The sequence below is a fragment of the Arvicanthis niloticus genome, chromosome X (genome assembly GCF_011762505.2).
Source record: "Arvicanthis niloticus isolate mArvNil1 chromosome X, mArvNil1.pat.X, whole genome shotgun sequence".
Classification (NCBI taxonomy): Eukaryota; Metazoa; Chordata; class Mammalia; order Rodentia; family Muridae; genus Arvicanthis; species Arvicanthis niloticus.
The window spans coordinates 103,804,236-103,819,756 of record NC_047679.1 but is presented as its reverse complement, the minus strand read 5'-3'; the positions used below and the strand labels follow the sequence as shown (position 1 = coordinate 103,819,756).

The 15,521-nt window shown below is 34.9% G+C and overlaps 1 protein-coding gene across 1 annotated transcript in view; it reads left to right on the top strand.

Moving 5' to 3' along the window:
* Positions 1–15,521, top strand: part of Tenm1 (teneurin transmembrane protein 1) — a 748,830-nt gene that overhangs the window by 208,113 nt on the left and 525,196 nt on the right. Inside the window, exon 4 of the mRNA XM_034485178.2 lies at positions 12,590–12,830. Coding sequence (XP_034341069.1) covers positions 12,614–12,830 — 217 coding nt within the window. The 5' untranslated portion in view covers positions 12,590–12,613. The remainder of the gene's footprint in view (positions 1–12,589; positions 12,831–15,521) is intronic.

Sequence of the window (15,521 nt, the reverse complement as noted above, 5' to 3'; positions counted from 1 at the left end):
GAAAATTAGGTAAATAGAAAGTTATTCCTCTCTTTGCATGAAATTAGTATTAATAACTTTAATTCTTGTTTTCTGCTCTGAGTCACCATTTGATATTTTATTCTATTATCTTTCCACAACATTAAAACACCTTCTGCTGTAATAATGTACCATAACCAAAGCAACTTAAAAAAGAGAGCATTTAATTTAGGGTTTATGGTTTCAGAGCCCTAAAGTGCATGATGGCTACCAAAAGCATGGGGTTAGCTACAGCTGAGAGCTCACATTTGATCTGTAAGTTGGATGCAGAAACACACACACACACACTATGCAAATGACACAAGTCCTTTGAAACATGAAAGCCTACTCCTAGTGAAATACCTTCTCTAACAAGGTCATATCTCCTTATCCTTCCCAAACAATTGCATAACTGGGGCCCAAGTGTTCATTCACATAGATAAGCAGATGGGAGTCTTATTCAAACAGCCACAATAAATTTTGAAACAATTTCAACCAAATGAGCAAAAACAGTCAGCTTAACTATGTTTGAATATCTTAAACACTGCAATTAACAAACAAGTATTCAAAACAATGGCTAGTATGTAATCAATGGAAAATGACAAAATGACCATATTTTGCAGAAGAATGTAAAAACTATGATAAGAAAGAAGTATCTGAGAATTCTATGACTAAAAGGCAAATAATTACAATAAAGCACTCACCAAATAGATTATAAAAACATTGAAGATGATGAAAAATAATCAGTTAAACACAGATATAGAGATATATAGAATTTATCTAATCTAGAAAGAAGAGAAATAAATAAAAAAAACTAAACAGAGTCCCATTAGCTCAGGCAAAATGTAGACTGCATCATACATATTACTATATGCATAAAATTGTTGAAGACCTCTCTGCCCCATGTTTGGGGGCCAAAATGTCGGGGACCACTCTATCAATGTTGGAACCCAAACTGCCAAAAGCCTGGGGGCTAAATTATTAGAGCCTGCACTGCCCCAAGCAGCTCCAGTCCCAGGGTCTGGGTTCAGCAAGAGAGAGAGGACAGACAGAGTATGATTCAATCCTGTTTATTCTTCAGTCTCTCTTCTTCTCTCTTTCCAAGTCCCTAGTTCCTAGTACCAAGTCTCAGGTCCTAATTCCTACTTCCTCTGTAATAAATCTCAAGTCCTAATCTCTGTTCTAAGTTGCTACTCTCTTTCCCAGTTCCAAGTTCTCTTCCAAGTGCCTGTCTTGAGTACAAGTGCCTACTGTCTAATCCAAGTTCTTCCTCCAAGTACCAAGTGCCTAATACTTAATAATAATCTCTTCTGTTTGCCTTTTGCCTTTTATATGTCTCACTTCTAAGCAAGCCTTTAAGTCACACCTTTAAGTCATGCCCTTAGGTCTTGTCTCTAAATCTGATCTCTAGGTCACACCCTTAAGTCACACACCTTTAAGACTCACACACCCAAGGGAAGATCCTGGGTATCTAAAGCAAGATGTTATCAGAGTGTGCTCAGCTGTTGTAAGTTATTGTAATCAAGTCTCTTGTCAGGGTATATGGCTCAAGATGGCTGCAAGGATGATAGCCACCTTCTGTCGGCTCCCCACATAAAATGAATTGCAGAAGTCAGAACAGAAAGGTAGAGATCAAACAGTTTCAAAGGATTATACCAATCAAGAAAAGGGGCATTATTTACTGATATGCATTATAACATAAATGAACCATAAGAGTATTGTTAAAGAAGCCAGGTGCAAAAGAACACACCATTAGGGCTAGAAAAGCAGCTCTTGTGCTAAAGCACTTGTCACTAAAGATTAAAGAACTGAGTTGAGTCCTAAAGCATTTATAAACCCTAGTGATCAGAGCTAGGTGTGGTGGTGCAAGCCTTTAAGCCCTGCACTCAGGAGGCAGAAGCAGGCAGGTCTCTATAAGTTCAAGGCCAGCCTAGTCTACAAAGAGAGTTCCAGGATAGCCATAACTACATGATAAATTCTGCCTTGAAAAAAATTAAATATAAACAAAAAATAGTGATCAGGAATGAGGGCTATAATTAATTAATGAGGGTAAAGGGAAAATGCTAATAAATTATAAGAGATTTTGCTAGTTTACTAAATTAGTGATTGGAGTTCTTCTCCAATAAACAAGGCTTCACAACTACTGAGTAATTAGCTAGGTTTCCAGTACCTAGTAGGGTACATGTCTTGTAGAACTCCTCATGAAGGAAACTCACAAAGATGAACTACAATTCTGTCTGTACTGTGTCTTTAATGTGCAACTGTTGGGAGAAAATGTAACACATTTCTTTCTTTTAGTCTGACATAGTATACAGGTATATATCAAACAGATGATCATTGACCTTAACAGTGCTCTGTTCTCTGACTTCCACATGCACATGTACATATGTGTGAGTGCACTTATATACATGCATATGCATGCACAAATATAAACACATATAAGTGCCACATATTTTATGACACTATTTATAGAAAGTACTCAGAATAAACCAGCCCATAGAAGCAAGAAGTTCTTGCCTTTATTTAATTGGGCATGTAGTTTAAGTACAAAAGTTCATAAGGAGGTGGTATGGTAGATTTACACCTGATAACTTTACATAAACTGGATTTTTTTGTCTTTCTGATTTTATTCACATTATCTTAAAATGTTACCAGCCAGGTTTAGAGTGCTCCTTTATGGTTACTGTTTGGCCAGTTTGTTCAAAAAGTTTAATATCATTGTTTTATTAGCAAGGCCAAATACCTTTTACCTTTAAAAATTTCCAGAAGCTAGTTGGTTACCTTCTAATCTGAAGCTGAAAATCTTGCCAAAATTCCATTCCAAATATAGTGTCTTCCTTTGAAACTTGAAAACTCTTTTACCCTATTCAGTGAAGAGAATAAGAATTCTTTAGAGTTGGACCAGTCAGAGTTGAATTCTAACTTTACTAGCTGTATCATCTTGAAAACATATGATAAAAATTCTATGCTTTTGTTTCTTCACCTGTAAAAATGAGAAAAATTATCTCATTATGAAATATCTGAGGATTAAATGTGATTATGTATGTTAATTGCTTTAAAAAACCTTTCTTCTTTTCAGTCTTTAATTTTGAAAATATAGTAATTTATTAGATACTAGCATTAACTATTTGCAAAATTATATAATATTGGCTAGTAGATGCAATGATAGCAACAAAATTTGGTATTAACCTCACATTATAGATATGAAATAAAATGTTGTAGTAATTATTTAAAAACAGCCACAGGTGAAGCCGACTGTCTAAGCTGCCTAGATCAGACGCCATGTTCCAAGGCCATGAGGCCATGTGTGTACTAAAGCTAGAAACAGCCAGCCAGAAACACCAGCTCTGCCACCCACAAAATGCCAGCGTGGGAGATGGCTCTGCCGATCTTCCACGCTGTCTCCACAAGGCTGGGCAGTGCCCATCCCATCCCGCAAACCACATGTGCTCAGTACAGATGAGACTCTAATGCTTAGATTATCCAAAGGCTTATATATTTAGTAATGATCAATAACAAGATACTCTTACAATCAGAGGTGTAACCCAATGCCCGACCTAGATATACCAATTACCTTTGACTGCTACAGACAAGCGAACATCAGCTTCCATGTCCCTCTCTCTTTCATCTTCCATCTCTCTCTTAGCTCCTCCTCTTCCTTTTCCTCCTCCTCTCTTTTCTCCTCTTCCTCTCCTTACTCCTCCCACCTTAGCTCCTCTTACAATAGAAACAGAGTACTTTATCCTAAAGCTGTATCTAAAAGTTATATTGGAAGACTATTTTATGGGGATTTTCCTAATAGTAACTTACCAGCTATGACTTGGTTGTCATTTGCTCACAGCAGTAAACTCCTCAGTGTAAATCTCAGAGATCAAAATTAACCTCTATATCCACCTCTGCAATCAAATCACTAAAGGGTCTATATTTTGGAGCATATGTTATGTTAATTTGATTAGATCTTTTACAGTCTAATGTTTAGCATAATTGCAAATGAGATTCTAGTAGCAAGCAGTGAACATGCAACTGCTTCCAATTGTTACACACGAAATTTGAGAGGGTTACTAATAAAGTGCCAATTTTACTAAACTAATGCTGAAGATTGACAGCAATAAGAGAGTGTTGATTAATACTTGTTATTCGTAAACTATGGATGGAAATGGTATTTCCAATTACATAACACCACATTTAAAACCTATTATTTTTGAAGATACTATATTAAGTTTGATGCTACATTTTGGATAAGTATGTTAATGCTAAAATTACTATAAAATTTACAAAACCCCAATGGATTTCATTGTAAGAAAATGAATCGAATATGATTGTTTACTTGGGGGAAATAAGCAGCTATTGTTTTTCTCCAAAGAGTAAAAAGAAGCTTTTATATATTGAGTTACCTTCAATTTTCTTGAAGATTGCTCTGCCTATTAAGTGGTTAGATGATCTGCATAATCCAACACAGAGGATGTAAGAAAGTAATAAGAGGCAGATAATTTTGAATTACTTTAGGGCATTGTTAAGGTTCCAAAAGACATGAAGAGATAGAGATAGATGTCACTGCACCTCAAAGATGAATTATCACTTGCAAATTACTAAGAAATAGAAATGTACAAGTTATTTACACAATCACTGAAAAAGTTCTTACTTAATGATATTTTGGGAACTCATTTTGAGATGCATTATGAACTAGAAATTTTTCAAAATCATAATATAGTGTCAGTCCATAGATATTTTATTCAAATTTTTGGTATATGTATGTGTGTAAATTCAAGGTCAAGATCATCTTAACAGCAATGGAGAACACTACATTTTATTAAGCCTTCTGTTTCTGAAAGAGTTGTTGAGAAGTTCTTTGTGGAGCCCTTCCTATTTACAGTCTTTCTCCATGTGTCTCATATGAAGCATATTAATCACAATAGTTGAGGTTTTAACAAATGCAAAGAGAAAATAAATAAAATATACACAGCAAGAAAGAGCAAGACTATCTAAAAAGAGATACAATATCACTATTACTTGTAACATTGCATAACTTTGGATTTTCTCCTTCAAAATGACCTAAAGAACTAGCCTAGCAAGGTGCCATGACAATATCTATTGCAACTGTTTCAACAAATGACTTAGATCATATTTGAAGGAGTTTCCCAAGTGTTACTGGGCATTCTTCTATTGTAAGATATAAAAATTGCTAATGTAATAATTAGCTGAATACACATGAACTAATATAGTAAATAGAATTTATATCAAAGCTGGATTATCACCTCCTTAGTATTATAAAATGCTGATGTACCTACCACAAATGCAGTTTCCATCAGAATCCATCACTTTCTAGGTAAAATTATCATCCTGTATCCTAAAACCCAGATAGTTAATTCTTTTTTATTTGCTAAAACAATTTGATGTGTTCATTAGATGAGAAAAAGCTGGCAGATTCTATGACAAAATCAAATTGATTTGTTGGCTTTCTGTATGTCTTTTGGCCATCACCACACAGAAAATAGTCATTTTTCTGATCGAGCCAAAATGCAATTCATTTTGTGAATAACTGAATATAGTCAATTAAGCAGCCACTTAACAATCGTGTTAAAAACTTGCTTTTGGAAATGTTCTTACTTTTATCACGTTTGACATACTTTTCAAAAGTAACTGTGTCTACTCATTGCTCATGTTTTCCTCCTCTCATGCTTACAAAAAAACCCCATAAAGATAAAAAGGGAAATAATTCATTGTGAAACTTAGCTGCAGCAAATATTCTGGATGGAAGGTCGTGCTATTTGTTGCATAGCATGAGTAAAGGCTAATGTCTTTTGTAGTGTAAGAAAAGTTCCCAGTATATAAATGTACAAAAACTATAAAGAACTCACAGAAGAGGAAATAGAATTAGAAAGGGTACAGAAAGGGAAATATTATCAACAAGCAAATGCAAATTAAAAGATGGCATTCTTAATTTACTCATTTAAACAGACATTGAAAACAATATGCAAAATTGACCAGGGTGCCATGAAAGGAATGTCTTACACATTGCTAATAACAGTGTATATTATAATCTTCCAAGCAACAATATATTGGAGACTTTTGGCTCATTAATTCATGCTCTTGGAATCTATCCTAACAAAACATTAAAGATAATAGAAGATGTTTATGGTGTCTTCACAATGCTTCAGATATAATATTCATAAATTGGGAGGGAGAAGTGGAAATATCCAACAATAGGGGAATTGTGGTGCATCCCCTTTGCAGTGATATTTAAAGTTATTATCATAGAAATTGTATTAAAATGTGTCACAAGGGAAGGGAAAAACATGAACGTCACGAAAATAAACCAGAAAAACTGTATTCATCTTTCTAGATAGTAAAATGATGAGGAAGATGTCTCCTCCAGTTCTTTAAAGATTGGGTGACTACGTTGCTGTCATAGACAACCTCCACAACTCTTTCCCATTTCAATGATGTTTTTAAGAAAAAGAAAGAGAACAATCAGTCAGAATTTCACAATCTAAATTTTTCAAGCTAAAATAATGTAGGAAGACTTTATTGAGGAAAACGTATTGCTACATTTGCAAAGAGTTCAATAGCCCTTGCTCACTCTTCCCTCACTATTTTGTGGTCTCTTTCCCTGTAAGTGCTGTGCTATGAAAGGCTTGCTAACCTTATCCTGCATTCTATGTATCGTTTCTTGTTTTCTCAATTGGAATGTGACTTCTTTGTTAAGGCCTCAACTCATAAACAGGTACTATGAATAAAATCAGATGATATACATCATGAATAAACCAGGAACAAATGTTCATCTTGAGAGGCCAATACATGCAAAAGCATACATACAATTAACATTAAACAGACTGAGCAAGTATATTTATGCATCTATGAACATACATGTATATACATATATACATATATATACATGTAATAACAATAAAAAAGAGGCCATCCATTTAAAAAAGAGCTAGGAATGTTTATGTGAGGGTTTGGTGGGAGGGAGAAAAGGGAAGGGAAAATGATGTAATGATATAATATCAAAAATAAAAGAAATAATTTTAAAATAAATGAGATATAGAAACAAAATAAAATAGAGCAAAAGTGAAGTGATTATTAATTCATGAATATGCACAAAGATGCATGGATTCAAACGCGATATTTTCATTCCAATATCCTATAGCACATTGGAGTATGTAATATCAGTTCTGGGAGAGGAAGAGAACAGAAAAGAAAAAAGAGGGTATGATTAACAATACAGACATAGAATTGAATATATTTCCTCTTTTAATGGCAAATCAACCTCAGCTTCTCTTTCATTTCAAAGACAATTGGGAATTTTAGAACTAGAAGAGATTTCTGAGCTAACTCAATGTCTTCACTTTCTATTTAGGGAAAATGGTATCTCAGAGATCATGCTGTTTACTGAGCATCTCAGCCAGTTGTTCCATTGAAAACAAATACAGACTAGTGATTAGAATTTAGTATTTCTCCATCATGTCTAAAATGGGGAAAAAAACACTGAAGCAATTAGGAATGTAGCTTTTGTTCATGACAGATCTGCAACAATGTTTTTTTTGAAATTACTGTGCTTTCAAACTTTGTTGCATTTCAAATGTCAATCTTTTTCCAAATGTTAAATTTGGAGCTTGTAAATTTTTCATAAAGGCATTATTTGCCAATCATATTTGAGATCTGATGTTTGAGTTTTGATAAGTATCACAATTACATATTTTCAAAGCCCCAGCCCACACGATTGTGTGAATCAATCTTATTTAAAAAAAAAAAAAGAAAAAGAAAAGAAAAAAACAAGCAGAAAAAATAGACTGTTTTTCCCATGTCTCCTGGATTAACTGACAAATTTTAGGACAAAAATGTTATGATAGATGGGTCAAAGAGCTTTTGCTGGTATTCTACTTTAAAGGATGATTGGTTTCAAGGATCATCAAAAAAACATTGAATAGGTGTGACATTCCTTATTCCTAGCTGATTTTTAGGTGGGAATTGCTGCAACTTGATCTTTGAAAATGGCTCATAACAGCTATATAACATCTATTTTTCTGTGTTGCTTTCTGTCTCTTTCTCATTTCATATATATAATATCTCATTGTGTGTTTCAAATAGATACATTGAAAGTAAACAGAATGTCAAGATTTGTGTACATAAAAGTAAATAAAATTATACTGTGATAAATCATGATTGCCATAATATAACATTAGACATTAGAAATGAGGTATTTTTAGATTTGAATTTCATGTATTATATTTGAATGTCATGATAAGTGTAGATTGCTACTCAATGGACTATTAATAAGAAACATTCTCTTACTAAGTTCTTTTTGTCTATAAAGTCCTTGAGCATTTTCTACAATCAGGAGTCTTATGTGGAAAATAGTGGCCCACCTCCAAATTGTTGAAGTCCCATTCTATAATGAACAGCAACAAAAAAAATGTATATGAGAATTTATGTTGGTAGATATCAAATTAAATACATTTTATTGATATGGAGTATTTTTTGCAGGATATGTGTGTGAAAATCTCTCTTCTTTTAAAGAAAATGTCTCTGTGTGCTAGAGTTTCTATGGCTGTAATGAAACATCATAACCAAACACAACTTAAAGAAGAATTTATTTCCCTTACATGTATATATCACTTTATTTCCCCTATGCTTATATATCACATGCATATTATAGTTTCATCAAAGGTATTTAAGGCAGGAATGCAAACAGAGCAATAACCTGAATGCATGAGATGATGAAGAAACCAAGGAGAGGTATGGCTTTCTAGATTGCTCCACATGGCTGGCTCAGTCTTCATTCTTATCCAACCCAGAACCGCCAACTAAGGAGTATCCCCACTCACAGTGGGCTGGAACCTCCTTAAACAATCATTGATTAAGAACATGTCCTACTACCTTACTTGCCTGTAGCCTAACTGTATAGAGGCATTTTTTAAATTGGGGTTCACTACTCTCAGATGACTTTACATTGTGTCAAGTTGACATAAAACTAGCCAGCACATTCTAAAATTCTGCTTCTGATACAGCTCTCATTTTGCACTGTTCATAGCAAATTCAAGGCCTAAAACTTAGATAACTGTATAACTGCTAAAGGATATGCCATAGGAGCATACAAATTAAAATAGGATTCATAGCACAGACCTTTAGCGGTTAGTGATAACCATATTGCTGGTGAATGAATAATCTAAATAAATCATGATCTTTTTACAATATCTTCATCTTTTTGCACAATCATTATATTATTTGACACAGAGTCATTTCATTCTAGCTTTATACTGGAGTTCTTCATTTCACTACCTTGAGTTATAAGTTCCATAAGAACAGAGTCTATGCCTTATTCATTTCTACATTCTTTCCAATAACTCTTGAGCATGTTCAACAATCATTTATTCACTGATTTAGAAATATACTGATCAGTGGTTTGCTACATACCATTAGTCAAAGGTGCAGAGGAACAAAAACAACAGATAATGCCTATTGATGTAGAACAGAAAATGAAAAGAATAAACAAAGTGTTTATCATGCCATTTGTTGATGAATTTTTTGAAAAGACAGGAGAATGAGTAGTCTCATCTGGGGTAGTTTTTCCGTGGCAGGGTACCCTGAGGTAGGAAAAGGCTTGGTGTTTTCAGAAACAGAACTACAGTATAACTATAGTAAATGAAATGAAGAAAAACAAGACTAGATGAGCTTGAAAAATTTAAGCAAAGGCCCTTTTAAGCCATTGTAAGCTTTTGTCTTTTATTTTAGAGCATGGCACACTATTAGTGCCATGCTCTAAATAAACAGGAGAACATGAGAGTAAATGTTCTATTGTTATGAAGAGACACTGTGGCTGTAGCAACTTTTATAAAGGAAACCATTTAATTGGGGCTGGCTTACACTTTCAGAGTTTTAGTTCATTATTGTCATGGTGGTAACATGGCAGTGTGCAGGCAGACCTATTGATCAAGAAGGACCTGAGAGGTCTACATCCAGATCCACAGGGAAAACTAGAGACACCAAGACTGGCTTAGGTCTTTGAAACTCCAAAGCCTATCCCCAGTGACACACTTCCTCTAACAAGGCCACACCTACTCAAGCAAGGCCACACCTTCTAATAATGACACTCCTAGCTTGTGACCAAGCTTTCAAATCTATAAGCCTATAGGGGGACATTTTCTTCAAACCATTATATTATATGTTAAAACTTAAACTCTGACTGCAGTGAAAGTAAATTGCTGTCAGGCTGCAATGGTGTAAACAGGACACTTATTAGGAGAAAACTTACAGTTCTTTAGCTTGGAAGTCAATTGATCCAAAGTAGTACTGAGGAAGTATATAAACATATTTGGATTCTGTATTTTTTTTCAAAGATGGCACAAATGTACTAACCAATGGAAGGCATATAAGATGTGAAAGATGACAGGAAGCAAGGACAACTTTAACTTCTTCAGTACCGCTGGAGAAATGACAAAGTCCAGTTTCAAACAGACCAAATTTCAGAGGACTTCATAGATAACTATATGGAAATCCTCAGCAACCATTTGATACTCTAACCTGTAATATAGGAGAGAGATCCTGCTGGTACTAAAAGTGAAAAAAATACAACTGACTAGACAATGCATTAGAAAACTATAGAGAGAATGGATTCATGAAATGGCCTTATAATCAGGAACTGCTGAATGAACAGCATATATATGCATAGAGCAACAGTTAATGAAATAAAGAGACCATGAATTTGAAAGGGAATAAGACTTATATGGGAAGATGTGAAGGGAGGAAAGAGAAAGGAGAAATGATGTAATTATATTCATCTCAAAGGATAAAAAAAGTAATAAAAACACTGTATCTGTCTTTTCTCTCTGGATGTTCATTTCTGATATTAACCTCCAAAAAACTTGGAATATTCCTAGAATGTTTATAGTATTTATACATTTGAATAGTAAATAATTTCTAATATGTGTTTAACTAGAATAGTACTAAATAGTATTGCATCTATGAAGTTTGAAGGTTCAAGTTTTACTTTCCTGAACCTTAACATTAGGTTTTATAAGTCTTCAACATATAATGCTTTGTTCATACTATAAAGCAGAACGAACCATTTAACATCAGACACACATGAACATTACTGAAGGATTTCTGGTTTCTATATGCTTACCATAAATGCAATAGGGATTCCAATCTCTGAGGTACTATATATGGTATAAGATCCATAATTTATATGTCAGTAGGTTACATTGAAAATGCATATGGTTGATTCCTGGGGTTCAGGAGAAGTAGTATCAGTCCTTGTGATGCTCAGGCAGGAGGATAATAAATTTGAGATGAGTTTGGGCTGCACAGTAAGGCCTTTCCTCAAAAATGCCTGTGGAGCCCAAGCATGACAGCTCACACCAGAAATCTTAGAACTTGAGAGCCTCGGAGTCAGTACAATTAAAGCCAGCCTGAAATATATAGTGAGTTGCAGGCCATATTAAACTACAAAGTGAAACCTTGTCTGAAGCCACAAATAAACAAACTGGGTGAAGTGATGAAAAAAAATGAAGGAATCAATACTTGATTTCAAACTACATATTTAAGCATTATAGGAAAGAAACAAGGTGCAGACTTATTGCAGGACAAAAATGATAAAAAAAAAAAAATAAATGTAAAGAAATAAGCTTTAAAAAACTAACCAGGACTTTTAATGTTCCAGAGGACTTTGGCGTCTTAAATGGCACTTGATCTCAAACTGTCTGTGATAAGTAGGGCAGCTAATGTCTTTACTAGCCCTAAGAGCTTCAGCAGCTCCTAGCTCAGCATTGAGGGGAAAAGGAGGGAGCTTTTCCAGTGATTTATCATGAAGTTCTGTATTGCTGCTTACAAACCCAATTTAGATCCTGCTGTTCCTATACCAGTATAGTCACTAGAAATGTTGTTTACATCCTCTCAGTACTATGACAAACAAAAATTTACCACCACCTACGTTATTAAAAATGCTCTGCAGGCCTGAGACTCAAAAGCCACAATATAAATACAAGAAGTCCGGTCCCCTCAAGCACACTTTATTTCATGAACTTTGGTAGCTGTCTGTCCACATTCAGATTCCTTCACATCTTCAGAGTCCCAGTCTTAAATGTAATATTAAACCAGAGGCGAAGAACGATTCTTTGTGAATGTATTTTTCTTACTAGTTTCATTTTAAATGTGAGCTAGCTATGTTAGATCAATATTTATACTCCTGGCCACTTCCAAATCCCATAATGTTTTCTAATCTAACCACAGTCTTTAACATTAAAAATACACTCTCATACCAAAGTAATATTGCCCTTTGTTTGCATTCCAATGCAAATATTTTTGTAAGCTATCCGTCTTTTAATTTGAGCATTTTCTGATACTACAACCTCTAGCTTCATCCTAAATGTTTGAGAATATATGCATGTAGAGCAGAGTGTTATTATTGCCTCCGGCTAGCTTCATGTCATCCACTTTGTCTTTTGCTTCACTCCTTTGATAGTATTAGCAGGCCAATTGTGAATCTGCCAGATGTGTTTCCTTGCAAAAGGACAAATCTAAAAAGGCTCATGTTTTTTCACTCTCTTCCAGGACTGTTTTCATTAAAGAACTTCCTTATCCCTTTTTTCAGGAAACTCAGCTCCTTTAATCAGAGATGGAGCAAACAGACTGCAAACCTTATCAGCCTCTGTCCAAAGTCAAGCATGAAATGGATCTAGCTTATACCAGTTCTTCTGATGAAAGTGAAGATGGGAGAAAACCAAGGCAGTCATTCAACTCCAGGGAAACTCTGCATGAATATAACCAAGAGCTGAGGAGGAATTACAATAGCCAGAGTAGAAAGAGGAAGGATGTGGAGAAATCTACTCAAGGTAGGTTTATATTGGATTGTTATAACTAATATTACTTTTCATTAGTGAATATTTATATGCATAAACCTATGTATCAAAAACAAATTTGCCAGTGCTAACTGGTTAATAATTCCTACTGCTTACATATGCTCAGTTAAGCTGTTCCACATGTGCACCCAGCTGAGGTTGTAGGTTCCATGTGCTTTTTAGGGATTATGCATGAATTTGGATGCAACAATCCTCTTATCAGAGCTTTCAGAATTTGTCTAATCCTACAAATAGCCATTTACAGACTAAAGGATTAAATAATTTATAGTAAGACGTAAAGTAAACAGCTAAGTGCTTTTCAAGCCATTGCCCATATGGGACAGAAGTTTCAAAGAAATATTCAGCTGCTGAAAATGTGACACAGGCTAGTAGAAACCACCCAAACAAGGGGCTAGAGAGTGTGTGGAAAGGATGTGGAATGACTTTGCAACATAGCTTACAAGTTAGTGAAGAATGTTTAGAGTTTCTTAAAAATATACACAGATGGATTTTGTAATCTATTTTTTTTTTTGGCTACTGTAGTCTCTCACTTATGGAAGGCATAATGGTTTCTAACAAATCTAGGGAAATAGAAATACAATTTTTTTTTTAGGTAAATACAGTAAAAAAAGAGCATAGAAAAATATATTGACATTAGCACAGATTATTTGTTAGGGGTAAGTCACACTGACATTATTTTTTAAACAATTTTATTCATCTGGGACAGTAATCCTCAAGTTGTATACCCTTGCCTCAGTAGTATCAGCATCAACTGAGAATTTACTAAAAACTCAAACTCAGAACCCATCTTAGAAAACCTGGGTTTAGAACCTGTCTATCAATTTACAGTTTTAAAAGGCTCACTGGAGATTTCTGATGCCTGTGTGATTCCTCTAAAGTCTTTTGTTCAAATGAATTCAATGATCACACTTGTTTTGGGAAATTTCCAAATTTACATTTTAATTCAGCTTTAACATTATTCATAAATTACAGTTTTAAACATGCAATTACCTGATAAACATTTCCAAATTGATACTATGCCAGTTGCTCTACATTCTGTATAACTAAAAGGAAGGAAATCATTCTAATGCCCTCAATTTCAAGCCTGTTTACATTCTTAGACATTGGCTACTTCATGCTTGCCTTCTTCTAGTGAGCCACCAAAATTTCTCTGTGTAGCACATTGCTTCATTCAGAAAAAATTGTTCTCTACATTTGTAATGGACTCTTAGTGTATCTCACTGAGATTTAAAAAAATAAATCGAACTAATCTGTGGGGAGTCAACAGAAGGCAGCTATCATCCTTGTAGCCATCTTGAGCCATATACCCTGAAAAGAGACTTGATTACATCAGCCTACAACAGCTGAGCACACTCTGATAACAACTTGCTTTAGATCCCCAGGATTTTACCTTGGGTGTGTGAGACTTAAAGGTATGTGACTTAAGGGCATGACTTAGAGATCAGATTTAGAGACAAGACCTAAGGGCATGATTAAAGGCATGACTTAGAGGCGTGGCTTAGAAGTGAGACATATAAAAGGTGAGAGGCAGACAGAAGAAAGTAACATATTATTAGGCACTCGAGAGTACAACTAGGAATTAGGTTAGAGAGTACAACTTGGAGTACAACTTGGAGTAGGAATTAGGCATTGAGGAAGAAGACTTATTAGGTATTAGGCAGAAGACACTTGGACTAGAGAACTCAGAAGAACTAGGTAGTAGGCATTAGGCACTTGGAAGGGAGCTTGGAAGAAGTAACTTGGAACTTGGAGGCACTAGGGACTAGGAACTAGGGACTAGGAACTCAAGACTTGGGACTTGAAGAGAAGAAGAGAGACTGAAGAATAAATGGGATTGAATCACACTCTGTGTGATCTCCATTCCTCGAATCCATCCTCACTCTCTCTCTTGCTGAACCCCGACCTGTGGACTGGAGCAGCTTGGGGCAGTGCGAGCTCTAACAGTTTAACCCCCAAGGCTTTGGCAGTGCAGGTCCAACAGTGATAAGCGGTCCTCAACATTTTGGCGCCCAACACTAATCTGCTTGTATTACCTTTCATCCCCCTTTTGCTATGTTGTTACCTATTTCCTGGCAGCAAAACAAAATACTAGGAGGCTGGTAGAAAAGATGAAATAGAACTAGATGTCTAACGCATGTGGAGTGCACACTCTACCACCCAGCTACATCTCCAGATACAAACTCTTGAACTCTGGGAATTCTCACTGTCTCCATTTATCTCTGTTCAACTATCACTCATATCTTAACTTAAAAAACATCCTTTACTCTCAACTCTCACTGTGACTCTTTTACCAAACTTTTGCTTTGTGTAGATGACTGATCTCTTCTTCCATGAAGTATAAGTATATTTTATTTATATGCCTCACTCTCACTATAGATTTTCTTTCCATACTGTATAACTAATGAGAATGAAGATCACGATTTCTTTACTGTTCTCTCTGTATTTTTATAAAATTTACATATATGTCCTATGACTTCCCTGTTTGATAATATGCATGACAGTATATATTAGAAGTTGCTTGTTAAATATTACTATGTCAGATGCATTATTACAAAGTAAACTTACTGCATTCTAAATTATTATTACAGTCTTACATTTACAAAAACTCTGAATTCAGTCAATAGTTCAATATATACTGACATGTAAATATACATTCACATTTGT